This window comes from Myxine glutinosa, chromosome 12 (assembly GCF_964187855.1).
Source record: "Myxine glutinosa chromosome 12, kmMyxGlut1.1, whole genome shotgun sequence".
Classification (NCBI taxonomy): Eukaryota; Metazoa; Chordata; class Myxini; order Myxiniformes; family Myxinidae; genus Myxine; species Myxine glutinosa.
In genome coordinates, this window is record NC_136272.1 from 10,024,134 (window position 1) to 10,047,677 (window position 23,544).

The 23,544-nt window shown below is 45.3% G+C and overlaps 1 protein-coding gene across 2 annotated transcripts in view; it reads left to right on the plus strand.

Annotated features, from left to right (window-relative positions):
* NUDT18 (nudix hydrolase 18) overlaps positions 1-21,943 on the plus strand; it is a 29,116-nt gene extending 7,173 nt beyond the window's left edge. For both annotated transcript variants that reach the window (XM_068103817.2, XM_078766462.1), the window contains exons 2-4: positions 12,202-12,415; positions 12,572-12,890; positions 20,709-21,943. In XM_068103817.2, the coding sequence (XP_067959918.2) occupies positions 12,202-12,415; positions 12,572-12,890; positions 20,709-20,988 (813 nt within the window). In that variant the 3' untranslated portion in view covers positions 20,989-21,943. The remainder of the gene's footprint in view (positions 1-12,201; positions 12,416-12,571; positions 12,891-20,708) is intronic.
* The last annotated feature ends 1,601 nt before the right edge of the window (positions 21,944-23,544 follow it).

The window sequence follows — 23,544 nt, forward strand, 5'->3', positions numbered from 1 at the left end:
TCTTTGGAGTGTTTTGGGTCTTTGGGGTGTTTTGGGTCTTTGGAGTGTTTTGGGTCTTTGGAGTGTTTTGGGTCTTTGGAGTGTTTTGGATCTTTGGAGTGTTTTGGGTCTTCGAGGTGTTTTGTGTCTTGGAGGTGTTTTGGGTCTTCGAGGTGTTTTGGGTCTTCGAGGTGTTTTGGGTCTTCGAGGTGTTTTGGGTCTTCGAGGTATTTTGGGTCTTCAAGGTGTTTTGGGTCTTCGGGGTCTTTTGGGTTTTTGGTTATTCAGGGTCTTTTTGAGCCCCAGGGCCTTGAAGGGTATTTTTGGTCTTTGAGGTGTTTTGGGTCTTTGGGGTCTTCAGGGTATTTTGAGTCTTCAGGGTATTTTGAGTCTTCAGGGGTCTTGGTGGTCTGAAGGGTCTTGGGGGAATTAAAGGGTCGTCAAAGGTCTGAGGGGTCTCAGCAGTCTTAACGTAAGGTGTTAATTTTATTTGAAGAAGAAGAAGAAGTTTTTGTCGCTCGTTTTTTCATTTCTGTTCCTCACAATTATATCCCTCTCTTACACACACACACACACACACACACACACACACACACACACACACACACACACACACACACACACACACACACACACACACACACACTTAATTAATTGTACAGCATCGGTTGTTCCTAAACTTAAATAATTTAAAGGATTGTTGTAAATGATGTTAATTTTACAACATCCCATATTCAACTTTATTTAAATTTTAAACCTCAAACATAGTTCCTCCACCTAAAGCAAGAACCTTAACCTGTAACCAACTGACTAGTTTCCCGACTGCACGGATCATCAGCTGGGCACCGTTCTTCCTCGAGGTTTCAATTCTTTCAGCCCAGGACCTCTCCAAACGGCGGATCCACAAACTCGATCATGGATCCACATCAATTGATGGTAAATCAGTGGATCCACAACCTCAGTTGCGTCCAGGCAGTCAGTCAACCCATCAATGCAACATCACTTATTCCAACTTTACTTGCAATAGGATTTAATGTGTTATCATATATTTATAACTTTCCTTACATACTCCATAATAAGATAATATCATTAAATCATTCATATCTTACCATTAAACACATCAATCGACCAAACAGCATGACCACACCACCTACCTTTATATCAAACTCTATTTCGAATGTTCAAACTGTCATTTATAACGGTTTTTGGCATGCTGCTGTATCCTAGCAACCACTGATTCCTAGCAACATTAATTTGTAGTATATTTAATTATTATATTGTACTGTATTTACATAAAGATCTCATGAATAATATTATATTGTTACAGACACGACTTTGATGTTAAGGTGGGCCGAGCGGAATGGCCGTCGTGTCCGCACAAATTACCCGACTATACTCGACGTTGACGAAGTCGCGCTACGCTGGCTCAATAAGAAAAAGAAGACACCCGGCTGGGTTATAATGACACAATACGACACCAGGGGTTCAGTTCTCAAGACCTCCGGAGGAGGTTATATTAAGGCGGAAGGTTAGATTACAACTACAAGAGGGACAGCATAGAAAGACAGGCACTTAGACACACTCTTATATTAACCCTAGACAGACGACAGATAAACGGGACAACGCTGGCTCACACGGGGTTTGATGGCTAGGAAAGGCAGATAGCGATGGCTCAAGGTGCACTCTTGGCTCAAAGCAGGGTACACGGTTCGGTCCAGAGATGCGGGGAGGTCTCGTCGCAGCGCTCAGAGGTGACGTTCTTTCTCAGGCCTCTCCAAACTCAGGCGCATCCGTTTCAGCGCTCGCAGGTCCGTCTTTCTCCAGCTGGGGGCGAATCTGACGTCACATCCGGCGCGTGGCCGCGTATATCCGGCGGGGAGTGACACGCCCTCGGCTCGTTAGCTCCGCCTCGTGGAATCGGCACGTTGCTTCTCATTGGGTGCGTGCGGGGGGGGTTACTGGCTCCGCCCCCGACGAGGAGCTGACAGCCAGCCCCTTCGGGGTAACCCCGTGGAGCGCATGGTCTGGAGCTAATCGAGCCGGTGTGAGGACGCATCCTCCCCCGCTCCGCCGCCATCCCCTCTGTTGTTGTTGTAATTGTTGTTGTAGTTGTTGTTATTGTTGTTGTTTGGGGAAGAAGATGGGAGGAGGTATGGGAAAGGTCCTAAACTCACTACTGGTGCCATATAATCACATTCTGGTGCAACGAAGAGTCATAATTAATGGAAACGAGGCCTTAACTGACATAGATTAAGAATAACTAGGAAGATGTCCGAAAGTTGTCTACGTGTGGTGCGGTGGACCTGGGCACGACATTTAATGGGGGAATAAGGGGAAGGTCGGCTCTACTGATTGTTATTTACATGCAATGGGACTAGGGAATGGGGGACTGGGGAAAGTTGGGGAGTATTGGAGAAAATAGGGGAATATTTACAAGCGGATATGGAGGCCAAATTCCATATTCGCAACATTGCACCCTTCTCTACCCTCGGGGCGTCCCGACCCGATAAATTTTTACCTACTTTAGTGTGGCACGCAATGTAGTTCCCTCTACTATTAACTCTACCCTGAGTGCGACAGTTTTACAGATATTCACAAATGAGTAAATATGTCCCCCTGCGACGTTGCACCCTTCTCCTCACAGAAACACACCCACAGGATAACCGAATCCGGAAAGAATTCTCAAACTAAACATACAGCCGGTAGGGAGCATTATTTACAAGACTACGCTGCTATTTACACTACGATCCAGGACCTGTTTTTGGAGGGACACATGCAGATGTTATGCATAGAGAGAGAGCGCGCTTGCCAACATCGATACACCAACCCACGAGTGCTCTGTGGCCGACGGCCTTTAATAACGTGCAGAGCACCCTTCCCGAGCATCAACAGCACCACCCCACCACCAATCGGTGCAGTCACCATTGTTCATTGGAATAAAAATAAATTCGACAACCCCTAACCCTGCAGGTGTCTCTTGCTCTTCTTGTGGTGCACTTGGTGTTAATTAACAGTGGTTCACCTTTATGGCATAGGTGCCACGTTGACCCATAGGTCCATCCCCGGGTGGTGCTTGGCCGCAAACGAACTGCGGTCCATTGTGGGTGGCCACAAACATTGCGGTCCATATGGTGTATCGATCCCGGCAGCAAACAGCGAAAGTGCAGGCCCACAACTGCGCAGCCAGCACCTCTCTCTCCTCTCTCTCTACCCCAAAGCCAGATCCTCGGAGGTGGGAGACAAAAGAAGAAACAAGTGAGTAAGGTGGTAAGGGCGCAAAAGTGCACGCAATGTAAGGTGATGCACACTGGGGGCACATGGGAACCAGGTGAGACAGGTACGTTCCTATCGTACGCCCCCCCCCACCAGGTAACCTACATGGCCCCTCCCTTACCCCTTACTGCATCCACAAAACACAACACTACCCATAAACATCTACTTTACAAATCGACAAACATCCCTACTGTCTTCCCCGTTCCTCCCATATACCAAATTCGTCTTCTCTCCCTCCTAACCAATCAAATTTGCCATTTTCAACTCTCATCAAAATTTGCCATTTTCAACTCAACATCAAAATTTGCCATTACCAATTCATCATCAGTCCCTCCTAGGGAGGGAGAGATGGAATCACCCCAATGTCTCATCCACGTCGTGATGCGTCTCACAAATCCACAGCAATCTCATTTCCTGCACAAAACAAAGAAAACACAGGTGTGGAGTCATCATCATCACCACAGGTAAGTGGCTGCGTATGGTGCGACAGGTTCATTAATCCTAACTATTTCCTAAATGACTTTAACAACTTTACACTACCCGGGGTCTTTCTCCGGCCAAACCATTGGCCCTCTTACACTATGGGTTCTAAAAACCAATTCCCATTGGCCAAACTGTGGTGCTCTTCAATTTGGGGTCTCACTCCCCCGATTCATCTCCCGGTGCCCTCGCACAATTTCTGGGCTGCGGCGTGTACCTCTCCCAGTGGGTCTACCCACCTGCACACCTCCACCACTGCAGTTGCCTCCGAGCTTACCTGCTCCTTGCCCTAACCTAACTACCTGGGGAAGGCCCTCTGGCACTCTCCCCACTCGGTGCCCTCTCTGGCACTGGGCTACCCGGGTCCATCCTCCGGATCCTCGGGCCCCATCCACAACTCTACCGGCTCCCAGAGCCCACCTGCGGCCTCACCTGGCCGACATCCTCACAGTGGTGGAGTGCCCAACCAACTACACACACTAACAGGCTACACGCCCAGCCATTTCCACAACACTAATGCACCCATTCACAACACCATTCTGCAACCGCACCACAAATGCCAATATCCAACCACAATTTACCTGTACCCTCTACCTAACACTTACACTACCCGCCCCGGGTACTCGTGAAAGGGGTCCACTCTTCCCCCATCCACACCTTCGCACCATGCACACCTCTCCGTACCACTTACTCCAACTCTCTCCACACACCTGTACCTGCACACCTGTGCTCTCGCACCTGGTGCCACCTGCACCCTTCTCTCCCCAAGCGCATTCGCGCTGATCCACAACACCCACTACTCACACACTGCTCCACACACCTGTCCAGTTGCACACCTGTGCAATCACACCTGTACAATCCTCACACACACGGCATCATCTCAGCTAACTACTCCCTTCTGAAACTTGCGCTTCCCAGTCGTCCCTTTAAACTATTGCGCTCCCACGTCATTATCATCCACACTAAACTACCTGCGTCCCTACTACAGGTATCAGTCACTAACTAAACTTAACGTTACCTACTGTCATCTTCGCTAGATCCCTACACACAATATCCTAACCCACCCGGGCTAGTTTTCACTGCCATACACCCCATAAGCTATTGCTCCTTTGCCCCCCACCTGTGAGGGATGGTGGATTTGCCATCCCACCACATCGGGGGTCTCTCACTACCAATTTCGCTCGTCCAAATCCAACAATTCAAAAATTTTCCAATCACTGCCCATCATCTGCCAATCACTACTGCCAATCCCTTGCCAATCGTCAAATTTTGTTTTTCTCTAATTTTGGGTCCAAAACACTAACCTCATCACCCAGTCTACTCACTACTGCCTCTCGGTGCGCCAATTCCTGTCCAAAGCCCGGCTTCGTAAAGCCAAGCAATGGATGCTGGTTGTTTTGTGCCTGCGGCTGGATGCGTCCGGCATTCGGGGCAGGGACGGGGGCTTACCCGGGCCGAGATCCCACGCATCACCTCGGCGTGGAGCCATCCAATGTCCCGATCTCGACCTGCCGGAATGCCTCAACAAAAAGTGGTCGCCATGACGACCCTTTCTATCGGGCCGCCCGCTCCGCCTAGTGGAGCAAGGACGCGGCCGTTCAAAGCGAGGCCCAGCACGCACCGAGGGCCCGATTCGGCTAAAAGTCGACCTAACCTCTAACCCGTTTAATGTCGATGCTTCACCTGCATGCTTACACCCCGCAGCCCGTTCCTTGCTCACACATCCAGCTGTGCCCATGCTCCTCGTACCCTTCCTTACACACCCAGGTACCCTCATTCCACTCACAGCCTTGGTCACACACCTGACCACCGAACACTTTGGCACACATTCGTTGGTCGCACACCTCACCAATACACCGCTTCGCGCCCCCTCCTCTGTCACCTCCTCTGTGACAATCACAGGTGTGCCCTCATTCGCACACCCAACCACGTGCCTCACCACCAACTCCAGCGTGCATTCCCACTCACGCTCTACCATTCCAGGTGTGCATCCTTCCATCCCAGGTGTACATCCTCGCTCACCTGTCACAACCAACTCACGCTCCTTGTCACTCTCACTACTCTCACCTCCACTCGTGACAACGCACTCACCCTTACTCTTGACAGCACACTCTTTCCCCATGCACCTGTCCGTCACACACCTTTCTCGCGCACACTCTCCCGTTACACCCTCTGTAACACTCACCACAGGTGGACACTCTTCCTTACTTCTGACAGCGCACTCTTTCCTCATGCACCTGTCCGTCACACACCTTTCTCGCGCACACTCTTGCGCACACTCTCCCGTCACACCCTCTGTAACACTCACCACACCACGCTTCCATGTGCTCCCTCGCACACGCGCTACGACCGACTCACTCTCGCCAGCACACTCACTCCTTGGCACGCACTTTTTCCTCACACACCCCAGAGTCGGACTTTCTTGCACACCTCCTTTTTCGCACACCAGACCTGTCGCACACCTCACCAACGGCCTTTCACGAACACCCGGGTCCATCTCGACCCCCAAGCTTCTTAAATCCCCTGGCGCATCATACGCACGACCATATTGGTCACCACTTACACCGGGTCCTCTTCCTCTTCGCTTCTCCTCCATCACCTGCGAATCCCTCATCCGGTTAATGAGCACATCACGATCCAAACACAGACTTTGGACCAATTCTTTTATCTCCTCTTTTATCTCCTTGTTATCTCCTCTCCGTCGCTTCTTAATTTCGCTCACCCCTTCTTCCACTTCTTCTAATTTGTGCCTCACCTCTTTTATTCCCCGGTACGTCTCCTCAAGCTCGTCCTCCAAGGCTACCTTGACCGTTTCCATGTGCGTCCTCACCTGCCGGTCCTTCGTCTCCATTACCTCTATCACCTCGTCCAACCTCGTTGTCAGTCCCTCACGTACCATCTGACATTCCCTCTTTGTCGCTATCAAGTCGTTTTTTATGTCGTTTTGTGTCGCTTTCAACCCTCCTAATACCGCAGTGTTCCTTTGAACCTGCTCCACTAACTCCGTCTGTCCCACCGTCAGCTGCTCCACCTCCTGCGTCAGGTCCTCTATGCCCCCTTGTAACTTTACAGTCCCCTTTCTCACCTCCTTCTCCATGTGCTCCTCACAGTGCCTCACCTCCTCGCGCACTCCTCCGACCTCCTCACTCACTCCTCTTCTGATCTCCTCTCCCATCACTTGCATCTCCTGCCCAGATGCCACCCTCATCTGCTCCATTTCCTCCCTGTGAGCATCCAGTTTGGTTTCTACCCCCATTCTGACCCCCTCTATCTGCTGCTCCATTTGTTTAACTTCCCTTTCCGCTTGGTCCCTCATGTCCCTCAATTTGCCTTCCATACTGTTTTCTAACCCCTCTAACCCATTTTTCACTCCCTCTATCTGATTCTCCTGGGCAGCCATTCTATTTTCTACCCCCATTAACCCATTTTTCACTTCTTTTATCCCGTTGTCTAACCCCTCAAAATTATTGTCTATCTTCCCAAATTTCTTGTCTAACTCCTCAAAATTATTGTCTAACCCCTCACTGGTACCCCTCGCTTCGTCCCTCATTACCCCCAATTGCTCACTCCGAGCCCTCGCTTCGTCCCTCATTACCCCCAATTGCTCACTCCGAGCCCTCGCTTCGTCCCTCATTACCCCCAATTGCTCACTCTGAGCATCCATCCGGTTCCCCATTACCCCCATTTGGTTTTCCAATCGCTCACTATTCTTTTCCATAAGGGCCGTCATTTGTATAAAAAAAAGTTCCAATCTTCCCAGCGGCGCTACTTCGGTCGCGGGCACGGTGACCAGCGAGGCGCCATTTTGTGCGCCCGCTTCTTCGTGCGTGACGGCGCTATTTTGCGAACCTGCCGCCCTCACTGCTTCGCTCTCCTCCTGTCCCTCATTTTGGTCCTGGATCGACCCTACCTCACTCTCCTTTACCGGACCCCAGCTGTCTTGATCCGCCATAGCGCGACTTGCAAAATTCGAGTTTCGTAAAACAAATCCAATTTTTTTTTTTTTTCGTTATAATTTCGTCGAGCGCAGTACGCGCTCCGAATCGATTTTCCCTCCCAAAATTTGGGCCTAATAAATTTAGTCCCGGGTTCGAATTCCACTCCTCGACACCAATTGTTACAGTACTAACACAATTGGTGTCCAAAATTTGGGCTAAATAAATTTAGTCCCAGGTTCGAATCCCATCTCCTGACTACCAATTGTTACAGACACGACTTTGATGTTAAGGTGGGCCGAGCGGAATGGCCGTCGTGTCCGCACAAATTACCCGACTATACTCGACGTTGACGAAGTCGCGCTACGCTGGCTCAATAAGAAAAAGAAGACACCCGGCTGGGTTATAATGACACAATACGACACCAGGGGTTCAGTTCTCAAGACCTCCGGAGGAGGTTATATTAAGGCGGAAGGTTAGATTACAACTACAAGAGGGACAGCATAGAAAGACAGGCACTTAGACACACTCTTATATTAACCCTAGACAGACGACAGATAAACGGGACAACGCTGGCTCACACGGGGTTTGATGGCTAGGAAAGGCAGATAGCGATGGCTCAAGGTGCACTCTTGGCTCAAAGCAGGGTACACGGTTCGGTCCAGAGATGCGGGGAGGTCTCGTCGCAGCGCTCAGAGGTGACGTTCTTTCTCAGGCCTCTCCAAACTCAGGCGCATCCGTTTCAGCGCTCGCAGGTCCGTCTTTCTCCAGCTGGGGGCGAATCTGACGTCACATCCGGCGCGTGGCCGCGTATATCCGGCGGGGAGTGACACGCCCTCGGCTCGTTAGCTCCGCCTCGTGGAATCGGCACGTTGCTTCTCATTGGGTGCGTGCGGGGGGGGGTTACTGGCTCCGCCCCCGACGAGGAGCTGACAGCCAGCCCCTTCGGGGTAACCCCGTGGAGCGCATGGTCTGGAGCTAATCGAGCCGGTGTGAGGACGCATCCTCCCCCGCTCCGCCGCCATCCCCTCTGTTGTTGTTGTAATTGTTGTTGTAGTTGTTGTTATTGTTGTTGTTTGGGGAAGAAGATGGGAGGAGGTATGGGAAAGGTCCTAAACTCACTACTGGTGCCATATAATCACATTCTGGTGCAACGAAGAGTCATAATTAATGGAAACGAGGCCTTAACTGACATAGATTAAGAATAACTAGGAAGATGTCCGAAAGTTGTCTACGTGTGGTGCGGTGGACCTGGGCACGACATTTAATGGGGGAATAAGGGGAAGGTCGGCTCTACTGATTGTTATTTACATGCAATGGGACTAGGGAATGGGGGACTGGGGAAAGTTGGGGAGTATTGGAGAAAATAGGGGAATATTTACAAGCGGATATGGAGGCCAAATTCCATATTCGCAACAATATTGTACTGTACTTGTATTATATTGTACTGTAATATAATGTTGTGGATTTGAGAATCCTGTGTAATTGTTGTAAATATCACCCTGTGTAAGTGTAATGATTCCTTGTAAATACCTCCGTAGTGTAAAGGTCAAAGGTCCTCCTCTTAGTTAATCCATCGCAAGCACGTAGGCCACCATATACCCTTCTAAATAGTTATTTCTTTATTATATGTTAGTATAAGTATAAGGCTGTTAGTATAAGGCTCCCATTAGTTGACTCTGCATTGCATCGAATTGAAATAAGATAGATCCCCTGTCAATTGCCCAAAACCTTCCATTGCCATTCGCATTGTCAGCGCCTTTGCCACCATTACGCACGTGGTCAAGCCTCGGGGAAGAAGGGGGAGGAGCTACATTACGGGCGTGGCCCGCACCTCGTCATCAGGAGGTGGAGCCAGGAAGCCCTCGCGCCCAACCAGGACTCGGTGGGCACGGCTTGGTAAGGTGTGGTCATGGCTTGGTAGGGCGTGGCTATATAACCCCCAGCACGACGCCACCACAGAGACGATTGAGGAAGGAGATGACCGAGGAAGCCCCCACCAGCTCCAAGTGACCTCGGACTCGTTTCTCGAGTTCACCCCACCGCAGCGGAATCCACCGCAGCTTTGACCACGGCAGCTTTGAGCGTTGACGGCAGTTGTGGCCGCGAAGTAACGCTGCCGTGCAGAGACGATTGAGGAGGGTCGGCGGCTGCTCACCTCGAGCCGCGCGATCATACCAACCACCCGCATCCTTCCCGCCTTGTGATCCCACCTCCTCGTCCGTCCAGCCATCCACCTCCTGCCATTCATTCCTATCATCATTCCCCGTGTAAGTCTGATTGTCGTCCGTCCTTTATGTTGTCTGGGGTACAAGTTAAGCCTGTTTAGGTAAGTTAATATTTGCACTGTGTCTTACTCCTTCTGTCTTTATTTTCGTATCTTTCCATCTCCCTTGGTTTCTTTGATTGTGTACATAATAGTTAGTAATAAATCCTGTTCTTCCTACCTTGCCTTTTTTCCTTCACATCCGTTCGGCCTTGTCTTTTCCCCATTGAATATGTCATTTCCCCTTGTCTCTTCCCCCATATACTAACCCCCCCCCCTAAGGGGAGTGCGGTACTCCGTTTTCCGCAACAATAATATTATATTGTACACTTCGAATGTTCAAACTGTCATTTATAACGGTTTTTGGCATGCTGTCGTATCCTAGCAACCACTGATTCCTAGCAACATTGATTTGTAGTATATTTAATTATTATATTGCACTGTATTTACATAAAGATCTCATGAATAATATTTTTACTATTCGTATTGTATTTCACTAATTCGATTTGGTGTCTTTTTGTGATATTAAAGAAAACTTGTTTTAATCTACCAACTGCAGCCCCCTGTGCTAACATACGTCTGACTAGTTGTATTGTTGTAATTTATTGACCAGTTCAGAGCTGTGTCTGGTTGCTCTCACAGTCCTAATTATTTCGCCTGCAACCGTACCATAAAATAGCTTTTTGGGAATGTTGCTGTCTAAGAAAGGCATTCGGACAATGTGGAATGGAAATGCATCTCGTTTATCAAATGATTTGGTGTGAAATTTATTATTATGTATATCAATTTGTAATTCTAAAAAGGAAACTGAAGTGGAAGTTTGGTTTTCCTTTTTTAATTCAAGTTATTTTGGATATATATCATCATGAAGCTGATCAAATATAAATCCATCATTAATTGCCAACAAATCTTCAATAAACCTGAAGACGTTTCCGCATCTTCGTGCAGTTGTTAATTTATTCCTGCACATGTTCTGGACCCAATCAAATTCGTACATGTGCAGAAACAAATTTGCAAAGAAAGGGGCCGGATCTGAACCCATGGGTATGCCCACTGTCTGCTGGAGTATCTTGTTGCCAAATGTAAAGAAACTGTTGTTCAGCAGAAATCGAATTCTTTCTTTGAGTTTACTTTTTGAAAAACTGCATGAATATTGATTATCCTTTACAGACCAGTGTGCTCTGTTTTGATATACATTAATGTATACTCTATTACCTCCTGCAAATGCTTTATCTACTGCTCTGTCCAATGCGGTTACCAGCTTGTTATGTGGAATGTTTGTGTACAATGTGGAAAAATCAAAGGTTGAAAGACATTTTGCTTTACCCTTGTTATTAATGTTGTGGACACTGTCGATTACCGGTTTGGAATTGTCAATGATCCAGAATTTCTTAATACCAGAATAAAACTTCACTTTTTCATGGTAGTTTTTTAAGCATTTATAGATTAGTTTCATTGCCGCTGTTATACTGCCCGACAAAGGTTTCGAACTACATTCTCTACTTGCGATGATGAACCTCATCTTACAAGGGTGTTTGTGCATTTTTGGGATCCAGTAAATGAATGGTAATTTATGGTGTTTATCCGGAACTAGCAGTCTTCTCACCGTTGAGTGATTTGTATGGTGTTGTATCAAGTCTGTTTTGTCCTCGTTACTTATTTTGTACGTCTTTGAAATTCCAGTGTCTAAGCCCAATTCTTCCAAAAGTGTTTGAATGTAGAATGTTTTACATACAAATGCAATATTATTATTTGCTTTGTCAATTGGAACAATAACATATTGTGTTTGAAGCTGCCTTAAGCAATCACGTGTCTCTAGATTGTTTAAAATTGCCTTTGGATTATTGATTCGAACTTTTCTATTCAAATCAACAACTCTCCTTTTCACATGTTTCTCTACCTCCTCCAACCGACCGACTGTCGTAAATTTAGTTCCTTGACCTGCCGTGATATTCTTTCATTAGCGCAGCTCTGTTCAACTATTACGAAATTGTGGCCGACAGTCGTGGTTGAGATGGACATCACCATTTTTGACGGATGTAATAACGTTTTACGTCATTATTTTTTTCATTTGAGTGCTGACATGGGGGTGCGTATTATATATAGGTCTATAGATTTTTTACATCGTGACAAAAGTCCAAGTTGGGGGTGCGCGTTATGCACAGAGGCACGTTATAGTCGAAGTTTTACGGTAATTGTTTGAATTTATTTGAGCCACTTCCTGTGAATGGCAACTTTTAGAGAGTATTTCGGTTGCCTGGACAACAGGGTGAAGTGCTTATGATCCAAGAGGCCAAGCCAGATTGTCGTGGACTTTGGTATCTGCCAGCTGGACATCTGGAACCTGGAGAGCAGCTGACAGATGGATTGCGCCGAGAGGTCCTCGAGGAAACTGGACTTGAATGCCAACCAATCACCCTGCTCTGCGTCGAGAGCCGGACTCCAAAGTGGTTGCGTTTCTCATTCATTGCAAAGCATACCGGTAACTCCACAAAACAACCTTCAGCAATCAAAAGTGGACAAGAAATTGCACTTTGAAATTTATGTCAATGCGGTTACGGTTATAAGCACCATTCTAAGTGACATGTGCATGTCAAAATGTTGAAGATTTACCATTATGACTCATTTCCTGTTTTAGGTGGAATTATGAAGACTCCTGCTGAGGCTGACAAGGACTCTCTGCAGGCTGCTTGGTGGGATCATCGCAATAAGTTGCCTCTGCGTGCACCGGATGTCCTCCCACTGGTGCAAGCTGGCCTGGCTTACCGTGAAACACCTCACCACCCTCCCACACTTCCCACGACAATATCCAATACTTTGATTTGCCACAGGTTGATATTTGTGTGCACAGCACGTGGCAGGCTTTGTGTGCTGACACGGTGCCATAAGCCTGGCGACTGCTATCTACCAGTTATACCATGCAAGAGCCATGAAAACCTCATATCTCCAATTTGCAGGTAAGTAATCTCCTCCATGGGTTTAAACCCTTATATAGCTAGAACAGCATTCGGTAGAGCGCATACCTCTGCCGGGCTGAACAGTTTATGTTTTGTATTCCAGATAGGCTGGATTTGCATCCGGACGTGAACCAGAACCTAATCGGCTTTTTCTTATCGCCTAACCAACTCATCCACCAAGTTTTGGCATAACCTGTCCAAAACGTTTTGAGATTTGCTATATATCATTTTTGGTCCAATCTCTCAATTGTGAATCACTGAAAAAAAATTCTCATATCCGGATCCATAACTTCACCAAAATCGAATCAATTCATCCTTCTTTCTCTGTCTCTCTCTTTCTCTCTCCATGTTCCTCTCTCCCCCTCTCTCTCAATGTCCCTCACCCTCCCCCTCTCTGACTCTCCCTCCCTCTCTTCCTCCCTCCCCCACTCTCTCTGTCTCCCTGTCTTGTTTGTGTATTCTCCTGCTGGTGTGCCCAATTGTTGCCCCCTACCCCACAGCCGATCTAACCTTTCTTTTTCATGAGCCTTGCTCTTGGAGAGAGATACATCTATCTTTTTAATACTGTAGTTGTTAAGCTGGTCATAAACCAGCTACCGACCAGTTTATTGATTTACCATAATTGCATTGTGACATCCACAATGTGAGAAATGTCCCAACATAACTTACATGCTAACTCGAAGTTATCACCTTTAATTTTATTTAATCCTCTTCTCTCTCCTTATATTATTATTTTTACACGGTGAAGCCGCTTCAATATTTGGCTATGTCCTTCCATCCATCCGTCCAAAATAATGAAGAAGAAAAACCTTTCTAACCCACCGTGTTTAATTCTAAAGGGTAATTTTAAAGGGTTCTAAAGTGTAATTCTAATGGATTTAAAGGGTAATTCTAAAAGGTAATTCTCAAGGGTTTCATTCATTTCTAGGCTTTGCCTATTTCATATTAAAAATATCAAACTAAACCGCTTCCTTCAGACACGAGTGACTTTTTTTATTATAAATAAAAGCGGAAGTCTTTGTTTTTTGGTCAAACAACTGCAACATGTCTTTCAATCCTGACAAATCTCACGTTCTCACTTTGTCTCTCCGAAAAGACCGACTGGACAACCCTCCCATCTACTTTCTGAACAATCCTCTTCAAGAAGTTCTGTCACTCAAGCTTTTGGGTCTCACTATCTGCCATGATCTTTCCTGGGAAAACCACATTTCCAAGCTGGCCTCCAAAGCCAGTCGCCGACTGGGCATCCTCCGTCGTGCGAAGTCCTTCCTTGGCACACCTGAGCTCCTCACCACATACAAGGCTTTCATCCGCAGCTCAATGGAGTACTGCTCTCCCCTCTGGGCTGGTGCTCCTGCCTCACACCTAGCTCGGCTTCACGTTGTTGAAACCAAAGCCTTTAGAATCATTGGAATCTCCCGCAATGAAGCTGATTCTGAGGGTCAAGTGACAGGTACTACACCTTGCCCATAGGTGACCTGGAGTTATGCAAGGCCGGGGCATCCATCTCCCTGAGGTATCAGAAGACACCCACATACCCATAAGTATTTATACATTTATAATGGATGAGCAGCGTGGTGTCAGGTTGCATCAGTACCAGAAACTACCCTGGTTTTTAACGCATCGGTACAGTAAACTTTAAGTATTACAACATAAAAATACGGTAGTGGCTTAAACAACATAGTATCTGCTGCCTATAAATTCCTTCAGCAACCCCTGAGGAGCCGCAGATTGACAAACCAAAGCTGGATCTGCAGTATAGACACGGATTAGGCTGTTTCACGTTCCCTTCTGAGCCAATGGCTCATGGCTCAGAAACCAGGTTCAGATTCCACATATAACAAGTGATTGGGACTTTTTTCCTCTACAAGAGCGAAGCTGTAGTAAGGGGACAAATGATCAGGAAGGCCAAATATATATATATATATATATATATATATATATATATATATATATATATATATATATATATATATATATATATATATAGATATATATATATATATATATATATAGATATATAGAGACAGGAGGAAGAAGGAAGAAGAAGAAGAAGAAGAAGAAGAAGAAAACCCCCCACTGAAATCAGCAAGTAAAATGGTTGGGTGAGGAAGGGTTAATTGGGGTAATAAAGATCATGGGTCAGGTTGGGAGTGGCCGTTATTTATAAATAATTTGGTCATTATCTATAAATAACGACCGAAGAAACACTGTCTCCTTGAAGCTCTGGAGGCAAGGCTGAAACGAACCATTCTCTGAAAGGTGGTTTCATAGATGGGAGAAGTGAGGACCAAAAGAGTTGAGGTGTGCAGTCAGCCTGGATTTTGGAAGTTTAAACCAGGAAGGGGTAGCTGGAAGAACGCGTGCATCCTGGAGTTGCTGGGCGCTGTTGGATAATAGGCGATAGGAAACAGAGACCACTGACCTGCCTACAATGTGAGAGCGACAGACCTCGAGCTTCGGCTTTGACTCGCCTGCCTACGCATATCCTTGGAACTATTCACATTCAACTTACTACACTGACGTCTGTACTCACGTGTTTGTTCTGCATGTGAGACAAGCTCCACTATGGGCCTTGGATAATTGTGAAAAAAGAAACTTTAAAATCAGCTCAACTTTCCTTCAATGCACCATTATTATTAACAGCTACTGAAGCAACAGACCAGGCGATTTTTTCCATTGCTTTTGCATCATAGTCAGGATTTGAACCTGCAATTACCACATTATGTGATCATACAGAAGATCAGTCCGACTGAGAACCCAATGTAGCAACAAACGTGGTTATTTTTTTTTACCGATTGTTAAACTGTTGAAGGAAAGTCAAAATGGAGTATTGAAATCGAAATCAACGTACAGACTTCACAAGCTGAATTAATGCCCATGGAAGTTTCAATCGACGCATTTATTTTGTTTTAACCCATTAACCACATTATAACTTCATTTTGTCGTCCCAAGAAAGCACCAATGCTGTCTGTTTATTTATTTATTAATTTTAACAAAGAAAAATCTTATCTTGTATGATGTTGATGATAATTACCCTACCCACAATTACCCCCATGCACTTGAAGCGAAAAGCGGGGTTAAGCAATTGGTTCATGTCCGTCCGTCCGTCCGTCTGATCAGTTTATGATTGAGGAACAACTTATTTACATTGAATGTTATATTTTGAACACAAATCGGACCATGATTGGGAAGACACGTTTCTCGTGTTACCTACCATACCTTGGCTCTGAATTTGGCCCGATCGCGCATGCGCAGAGAGGAATGAGATCATATTTTTACTCTGTCTGTCTGGCGGTCAAATAAAATTGAAAGTCATTCCAAGCAGGAAACGTCCTGTTTTTAAGGACGTCATAATGGACACGTACGACAGTCACGAAGAACTAATGTAATGTGTTTGATAGGGTGGTGTAATAGACGCTGGGTGCAATGGCTGTAAAACCGGGAATTAATTTATTTATATGCCTTTAAACCTTTTAAAACTTTATTCAAATTGAATTATATACTTCAAGACTGTAGAACACAAATCGCCTTTAATACTTCCAAGAACCATGCTGTATATCAATATATAGCACGTGAGGGCGTGGCATGTGAGAGAGTACAGTATCGGGGTGAAGAAGAGGCCGCCGATATGGCTATGTACGATGCCAATTGGTGCTGTGTTCTGTGGTGATCAATCCTAGAGTTGCTTCCATCTCTTAAACTGTGACTTAACATCGTCTTATTAGTGTTTAAAGGTGATTTTTAGCAGTCAAATGTAAAGCAAGATGAGGTAAGAAACTGCGAAAATAAGGCGAAGGCCGGTTTGTCAGCGACTATACTGGCACGCCTCATTGGCCTTGCTAGTGGGGAGGGTGACTGTGACACCTTACCAGGACTAAAAACAACACCGGGCAAAGGGTAGATGAGCTACCGAAGAGAGCCAATGGCCACCCAGTAAGGAAATGGTGTCTCCTAATAAACACCCATCCGGTTTGGACCAGTTCAAGTCATACCAAAGACTATAAAATGGTACGTGCTGCTTCCTTACTTGGCGTTCAGCATTTAAAAGGATAGAGCACAGACAATCCCCATCAGTTGGCATCCATGGGGAGGAGGAACTTCCTTCCGAGGAAATGCCCCGCTGAGTGCAGTGAAAAAAAAGTGGCGCCATGGCTGTGATGTCACTGGTACCCAGAGTATCGTGGAAAGTGACAGCACTTCCCCCAAGCTCTGTGTGTGTGTGTGTGTGTGTGTGTGTGTGTGTGTGTGTGTGTGTGTGTGTGTGTGTGTGTGTGTGTACGTGTGTACGTGTGTGTGTGTGTGTGTGTGTGTGTGTGTGTGTGTGTGTGTGTGTGTACGTGTGTGTGTACGTGTGTACAAAAAACCGTTATAGGTGACAGTTTGAACATTCGAAATACAGTTTGATCCAGAGGTAGGTGGTGTGATCATGCTGGTTGGTAGATATGGTGTATTTAAGGTAAGATGTGCATGACTTATTGATATCTTATTATGGAGTGTGTAAGGAAAATTATAAATATATGATAACACATTAAATCCTATTGCGAGTAAAGTTGGAATAAGTGATGTTGCATTGATGGGTTGGCTGACTGCCTGGACGCAACTGAGGTTGTGGATCTACTGATGTACCATGTATTGATGTGGATCCATGATCGAGGTTGTGGATCCGCCGTTTAGAGAGGTCCTGGGCTGAAAGGATCGAAACCTCGAGGAGGAACGGTGCCCAGCTGATGATCCATGCAGTCGGGAAACGAGTCAATTGCTTACAGGTTAAGGTTCTTGCTTTCGGTAAGGGAACTATGTTTGAGGTTTACAATTTAAATAAAGTTGATTATGGGATGTTGTGAAATTAACATCATTTACAGCAATCCTTTAAATTATTTATATTTAAGTTTAGGAACAACCGAGACTGTACAATTAATTAAATGCATTTTAAAAGAAGAATTGAAAAAGAGAAATAAGAATTGAAAATCATAAGAGATAGAATTGTGAGAAACAAGATGTGTGTGTGTATTTGATGTATATATGTTTAACCCACATTCAACATTTAACCCACAGCATTTAACCCCTGACTATCTCTACTCCTTCTCCTTCCTTTTGCTTTGATTATTTACCTATTGATTTTTGTCTTTTTGCACTTTTTTTTTTGTACTCTGTCAAAGCGCCTTTGGGCTTCTTACCACCTTGAGAGGCCATTTTTCCCCGCAAAGCGGGGGTTGGCCTTTTTCGGGAACCGTGGTTGTTGTTATTTTTCGGTCCCCTTTTTGAAGCAATGTTTTACGGCCGGATGCCCTTCCTGACGCCAACCCTTTTTGCCGCCTTTAACGACAAACAGGGAATATTACCAGTGAACTGGTACTCAATTAGCCGACCTCAGAAGGATGACAGGCTGAGTCAACCCCCCTGGCGTTTTCAGCGATCGACTGGGATTCGAACCCAGGATCCTAGGATCCTAAGCCGGCACCCTAACCGCTAGACCAACACCAGGGCTACTTGAAAAGCGCTATATAAAATAAATGTATTATTATTATTATATGTATACGATGATGTATATATGATGTGTGTGGATGTATATATGTATACACTACCGGTCAAAAGTTTTAGAAAGCCTCAATTTTTCCAGTTTTTATTGAAATTTATGCAGTTTACTGTCCAGAGAATAACCTGAAATGGAACAAAGGTAAGCAGTAAACCGCTCGAGGTTAAAAAAAAATTTAGGTTAGCAAAAATGGGAAAATAATGTAAAATTGTATTTGTAAATATATTGTATAATATAAATGTAATATAAATAAATTGATTAAATTGTATTGTATTGTTGTAATATAAATTGTATTTGTATTTGAAAATAATGTAATTCTTCAGGGAACAAGTAATGGGTTAACAACTTACAGCTGTTCTGCAGCAATGTAAGTAAATTAAGGCTTGAAAGTTGATGCAAACAATTCCTACAGGTGTCGCAACCTCTGCTGATTACTCGATTACAAACCCCCTGTCTGTATAAAAGCAGTTTTGGAACAGACTGTTATTACACCCTCTGAAGCATTATTTGGACAATATTGCACTGCAGGAAGTAGTATATTGGAAACTGGAGGAAACTCTGACAGGAAGAGGTCTGGCAGACCCAAAGCCACAACAGAATCAGAAGACAAGTTTCTGAGAGTCAACAGCTTGCGTGATAGGCGGCTCACAGGACAACAGCTTCAAGCACAACTTAACACTGGTCGAAGTAAGCAAGTCTCAGTTTCAACTGTGAAGAGAAGACTTCGAGCTGCAGGTTTGACAGGTCGAGTGGCAGTAAGAAAGCCATTGTTAAGATGGCAAAATAAGAAAAAGAGGCTTGCCTGGGCCATGAAGCACCGCCAGTGGACTACTGAAGAATGGAAGAAGGTCTTATGGACCGATGAATCGAAATTTGAAATCTTTGGTTCATCACGCAGGGATTTTGTACACCGTCGAGTAGGTGAAAGGATGGTTCCTCAGTGTGTGACACCAACTGTCAAGCATGGAGGAGGAAGCGTGATGGTCTGGGGCTCTTTTGCTGGATCCAGAGTCGGCGACTTGCACAGAGTGATTGGCACCCTCAACCAAAAGGGCTACCACAGCATTTTGCAGCACCATGCAATACCCTCTGGTATATGCCTAGTTGGTCAGGGGTTCATCGTACAGCAAGATAATGACCCCAAACACACCTCCAGGCTATGTCAAAACTACCTTCGAGGAAAAGAACAAGACTGTAGGCTTCAAATCATGGAATGGCCAGCACAGTCTCCAGACTTAAACCCCATCGAGCTGGTTTGGGATGAACTGGACAGAAGGGTGAAAGCAAAGCAACCGACAGGTGCAACACATTTGTGGGAACTTCTGCAACAGTGTTGGGAAGAACTTCCCGAACAATATTTGATTTCCATTGTAGAAAGAATGCCACGAGTGTGTTCGGCGGTTATATCTGCAAAAGGTGGCTACTTTGCTGAGTCAAAAATTTAAATGAAATTGTGTTAAACAAAATGATTCTTTGATTTCTTTTTTTTATGTCCAATTGTTTATTTGTTCTATGCTTAATTTCAGAGTACATTGAGACATTAAACTGTGTAAATTTCAATAAAAACTGTAAATATTGAGGTGTTCTAAAACTTTTGACCGGTCGTATATATGTATATATGTGCATATATATTTGTGTTTGTGGATGTGTGGATGTATGTGTATGTGTGTGTGTCTGTGAATAAGAGAGAGACAGAATTGTGAGGAACAGAAATGAAAAAACGAGGTGTGTGTGTGTGTGTGTGTGTGTGTGTGTGTGTGTGTGTGTGTGTGTGTGTGTCAGCTCCATTATGAGCGTTCGCCCATGTGTAAAAAAAAAAGAAGAAAAAAAGACAAAAGAACACAAAGAAGGCCTCTCACTCATGATACATTTTTAAAGGATTCTGAAGCTTCAGTTGTAATACCCTCTTCAACCACCACCAGGAGCGGTGCGACGCAGTAAACATTTATGAAAAGGATTTGCGTCCGCCCCACTTTCGGAATCCACAGGACAGGAAACTTGGTATCTACAACCTTTGTCGTTTGACCCATAGTCCCCTTGCCAAGTTTGGTTGTGATCAGATAAATAACGACCGAAAGCATCGACCACAGACAGACAGACGCCAAAATGCTTATGTTAGTACGACATGACGATTATGCTGGCGAAATGATTAATTTTAAAATGGCGCTGTATGTGGGATCTGAATCTGGCTTCATCCAAAATATTACATAGAGTAGCTACAACTACAATTTCAGTGGTCTACCTGTTGTGGGTACTCAAACGCTTTTTCTGCTGTGCAGCTTTCTGCGTTCGTGTCTGCACAACAAGAATGAAGAGTCTCATCTCATCAAAGTTCTTGGCACTTTGGGTGTGCAGCACATGCCTGGCATCGCTGGAATGTCGGACGGCATATGCTTCAACACATTGGTCACCCTTGAGGAACCGGGAACAACAACGGATGTGGAACCACTTACTATTTGTGATGAAATGTTACGTTGGCAGTTCTTGGAGGACAAGGACCTTTGCCAACACTTGGAGAATAGGATTACCCAATCTACGGTTGTGCCTTTTAACCTATAAGCTTGATGAGTGGTTGGTAGGCCTTGCAACTAAACCAGCCATGCTGGCCGACATTTTGTTGGTCCTCAATCACCTCTAAGTTTGTTTGTGTTTTATTATTAATATGTCCATGCAGTGAAGCAGACTATCTCATGATTCAACCAAACCCACCTGGGAAGTCATGATTGGATTAAAGCAGCTTAGGATATCATTTTATAAACTACTTTCCAACAATCCATGGAAATCCCTCAAGAACAATCAAGTGTCCCTTAAAAATGTAAATATGAATTTGTGGCAGCCACAGGCGTGACCTAGGAGACCCAGGCGGACCCCACTGCTAAGAAAGCCTGTCTGGAGTTTTCCAAAACACACCTGAATAAGCCAAAATCCTTCTGGGAGAATGTCCTGTAGACAGATGAGACCAAATTTGAGCTTTTTTGAAAAGCACATCATCTATATGTTTACAGAAAATAAATTTGTGGCTCCAGATTTTTTTTCCAGACTACATTTCCTTAACTCATTCGCTATCCTTAAAGATTGCTTTAAACTTCTCTTAATCCCCAAGAATGGAAGTCAAAAGAAATTGGAAATTTCTGTCCTGTGATTGGCTGTCAGATGATTTATTGTTTCACAGATTAGGGGGAATAATCAGACGTGTCTTTGGTAGGGTTGGTGAAATACACTACGTTAAAATTTGTTTTTCAAAAACTTCTTTCAAGACAGTTTCATTTTAAAGAAAGTTTGTGTTAAGTAAATATACCTTTGCAATTTGCCGTGAAATTTAAGGAGGGAACGATCGTTCTTTTGTTGACGATCTGATTTTGTGTACAAACTGGGTTACGATGAATGGTGTCATGCTACATATTCACCAGCAAATGCAATGGTACTGTAACATGAGCACACCTGGAACTGTACGCACACCTCTAATTTCTGCAAACTTGTACTGGCTTATTAAAAAGATTTTACACACTCCAAAGTATGTGTTTTGAAATCATTGGTCCACTTTGGGGCACATCGAAGAGTTATGAAGCTTAACTGAGGAATTTTGGGATGTGCAGGTAGTGGAGAAAAAAAAGATGGAAACACCTGGGTAAATGAGAGACAGCAAGCAACGGCTTCCACAAAGGTGTGTTAATTTGTTAATTAAGCAAATAACATCCCAGCATGCTTGGGGTCATGTACAAAAATGCTGCACATGATTTTTAAAAAATTTTTTGGGATACAAGATCGGGGCTCGTGAAAGAGCTAACATTAATCACACAAAAAGTCAAACCGACACATAAAACACAAAATAAGGGGAGCGGTAGACAAGATGGGGAGAGAGGGGGAAGGACACAAACAACATTTGAGAGCAGGGACATCGAGAGATCTGTGGGAGGGAGAGGGCTTGGGGGGAGGTGGGAGAGGTATAAAACATATGGACACTGCAAGAATTTCCAGGAAAGAAGTTGGAATTTCAAAAAAGTGGATCTGGGGTGAATTGGGTATCTCTGGGTTTCTCTCCTCTGCCTGTTTTGGGTTTCTCATGGGTTTCTCAAATCTCCTCTTCCTGTTCAGGCTGGAGTTCCCCGAGGCAGTGTTCTGGGCCCTGTGCTTTTTCTGGTCTTCTTCAATGATCTCTCTGACTCTCTTGAAAATCCTATCTCTTTGCTGATGACTCTACTCTCTGTCGCTCCATTCTTCATCCCTCAGATCGGCAGTCTGCAACCTCCTCACTCTCTGCAGACCTGGACAAAATCACAGACTGGGCAAACAAGTGGAACATGTCTTTCAATCCTGACAAATCTCACACTCTCACGATGTCTCTCCGAAAAGACCGACTGGACAACCCTCCCATCCACTTTCTGAATAATCCTCTCCAAGAAGTTCTGTCACTCAAGCTTTTGGGTCTCACTATCTGCCATGATCTTTCCTGGGAAAACCACATTTCAAATCTGGCCTCCAACGCCAGTCGCCGACTGGGCATCCTCCGTCGTGCGAAGTCTTTCCTTGGCACACCTGAGCTCCTCATCACATACAAGGCTTTCATCCGCAGCTCAATGGAATACTGCTCTCCCCTCTGGGCTGGTGCTCCTGCCTCACACCTAGCTCGTCTTCACGCTGTTGAAACCAAAGCGTTCAGAATCATTGGAATCTCCCGCGATGAAGCTAACTCCAAGGGCCTCTCACTCACTCACTGCAGGCAGGTTGGTGGTCTTTTCGTCTTCTACCGACTCCTCTCTGGCCTTGCCCCCCCAGCGCTCTCTGGGCTCTGTCCCGCAAATATTCCTACAGGTCGCACAAGATATGCCTGCAACCCTCTTATGGTTAAACTGCCAAAATCAAGACTCTGCTCACCTTCACTCCTTCATGCCTCTTTTCACCCGCCTCTGGAACAAACGCCCTCACTCTCTTCAATCCCACTCCACCCTCCAGGTCTTTAAAACAGCTGTTCACCACAATCTCTTATCTTCCCCCATCCAAAACCTTGATCTTTTCTACCCCCGCTAATTTCACCCCAATTCCACTTTTTTGAAATACCAACTTCTGTCCTGGAAGTCCTTGGTGTCCTTGTGTTTTATACTTCTCCCTCCCCCC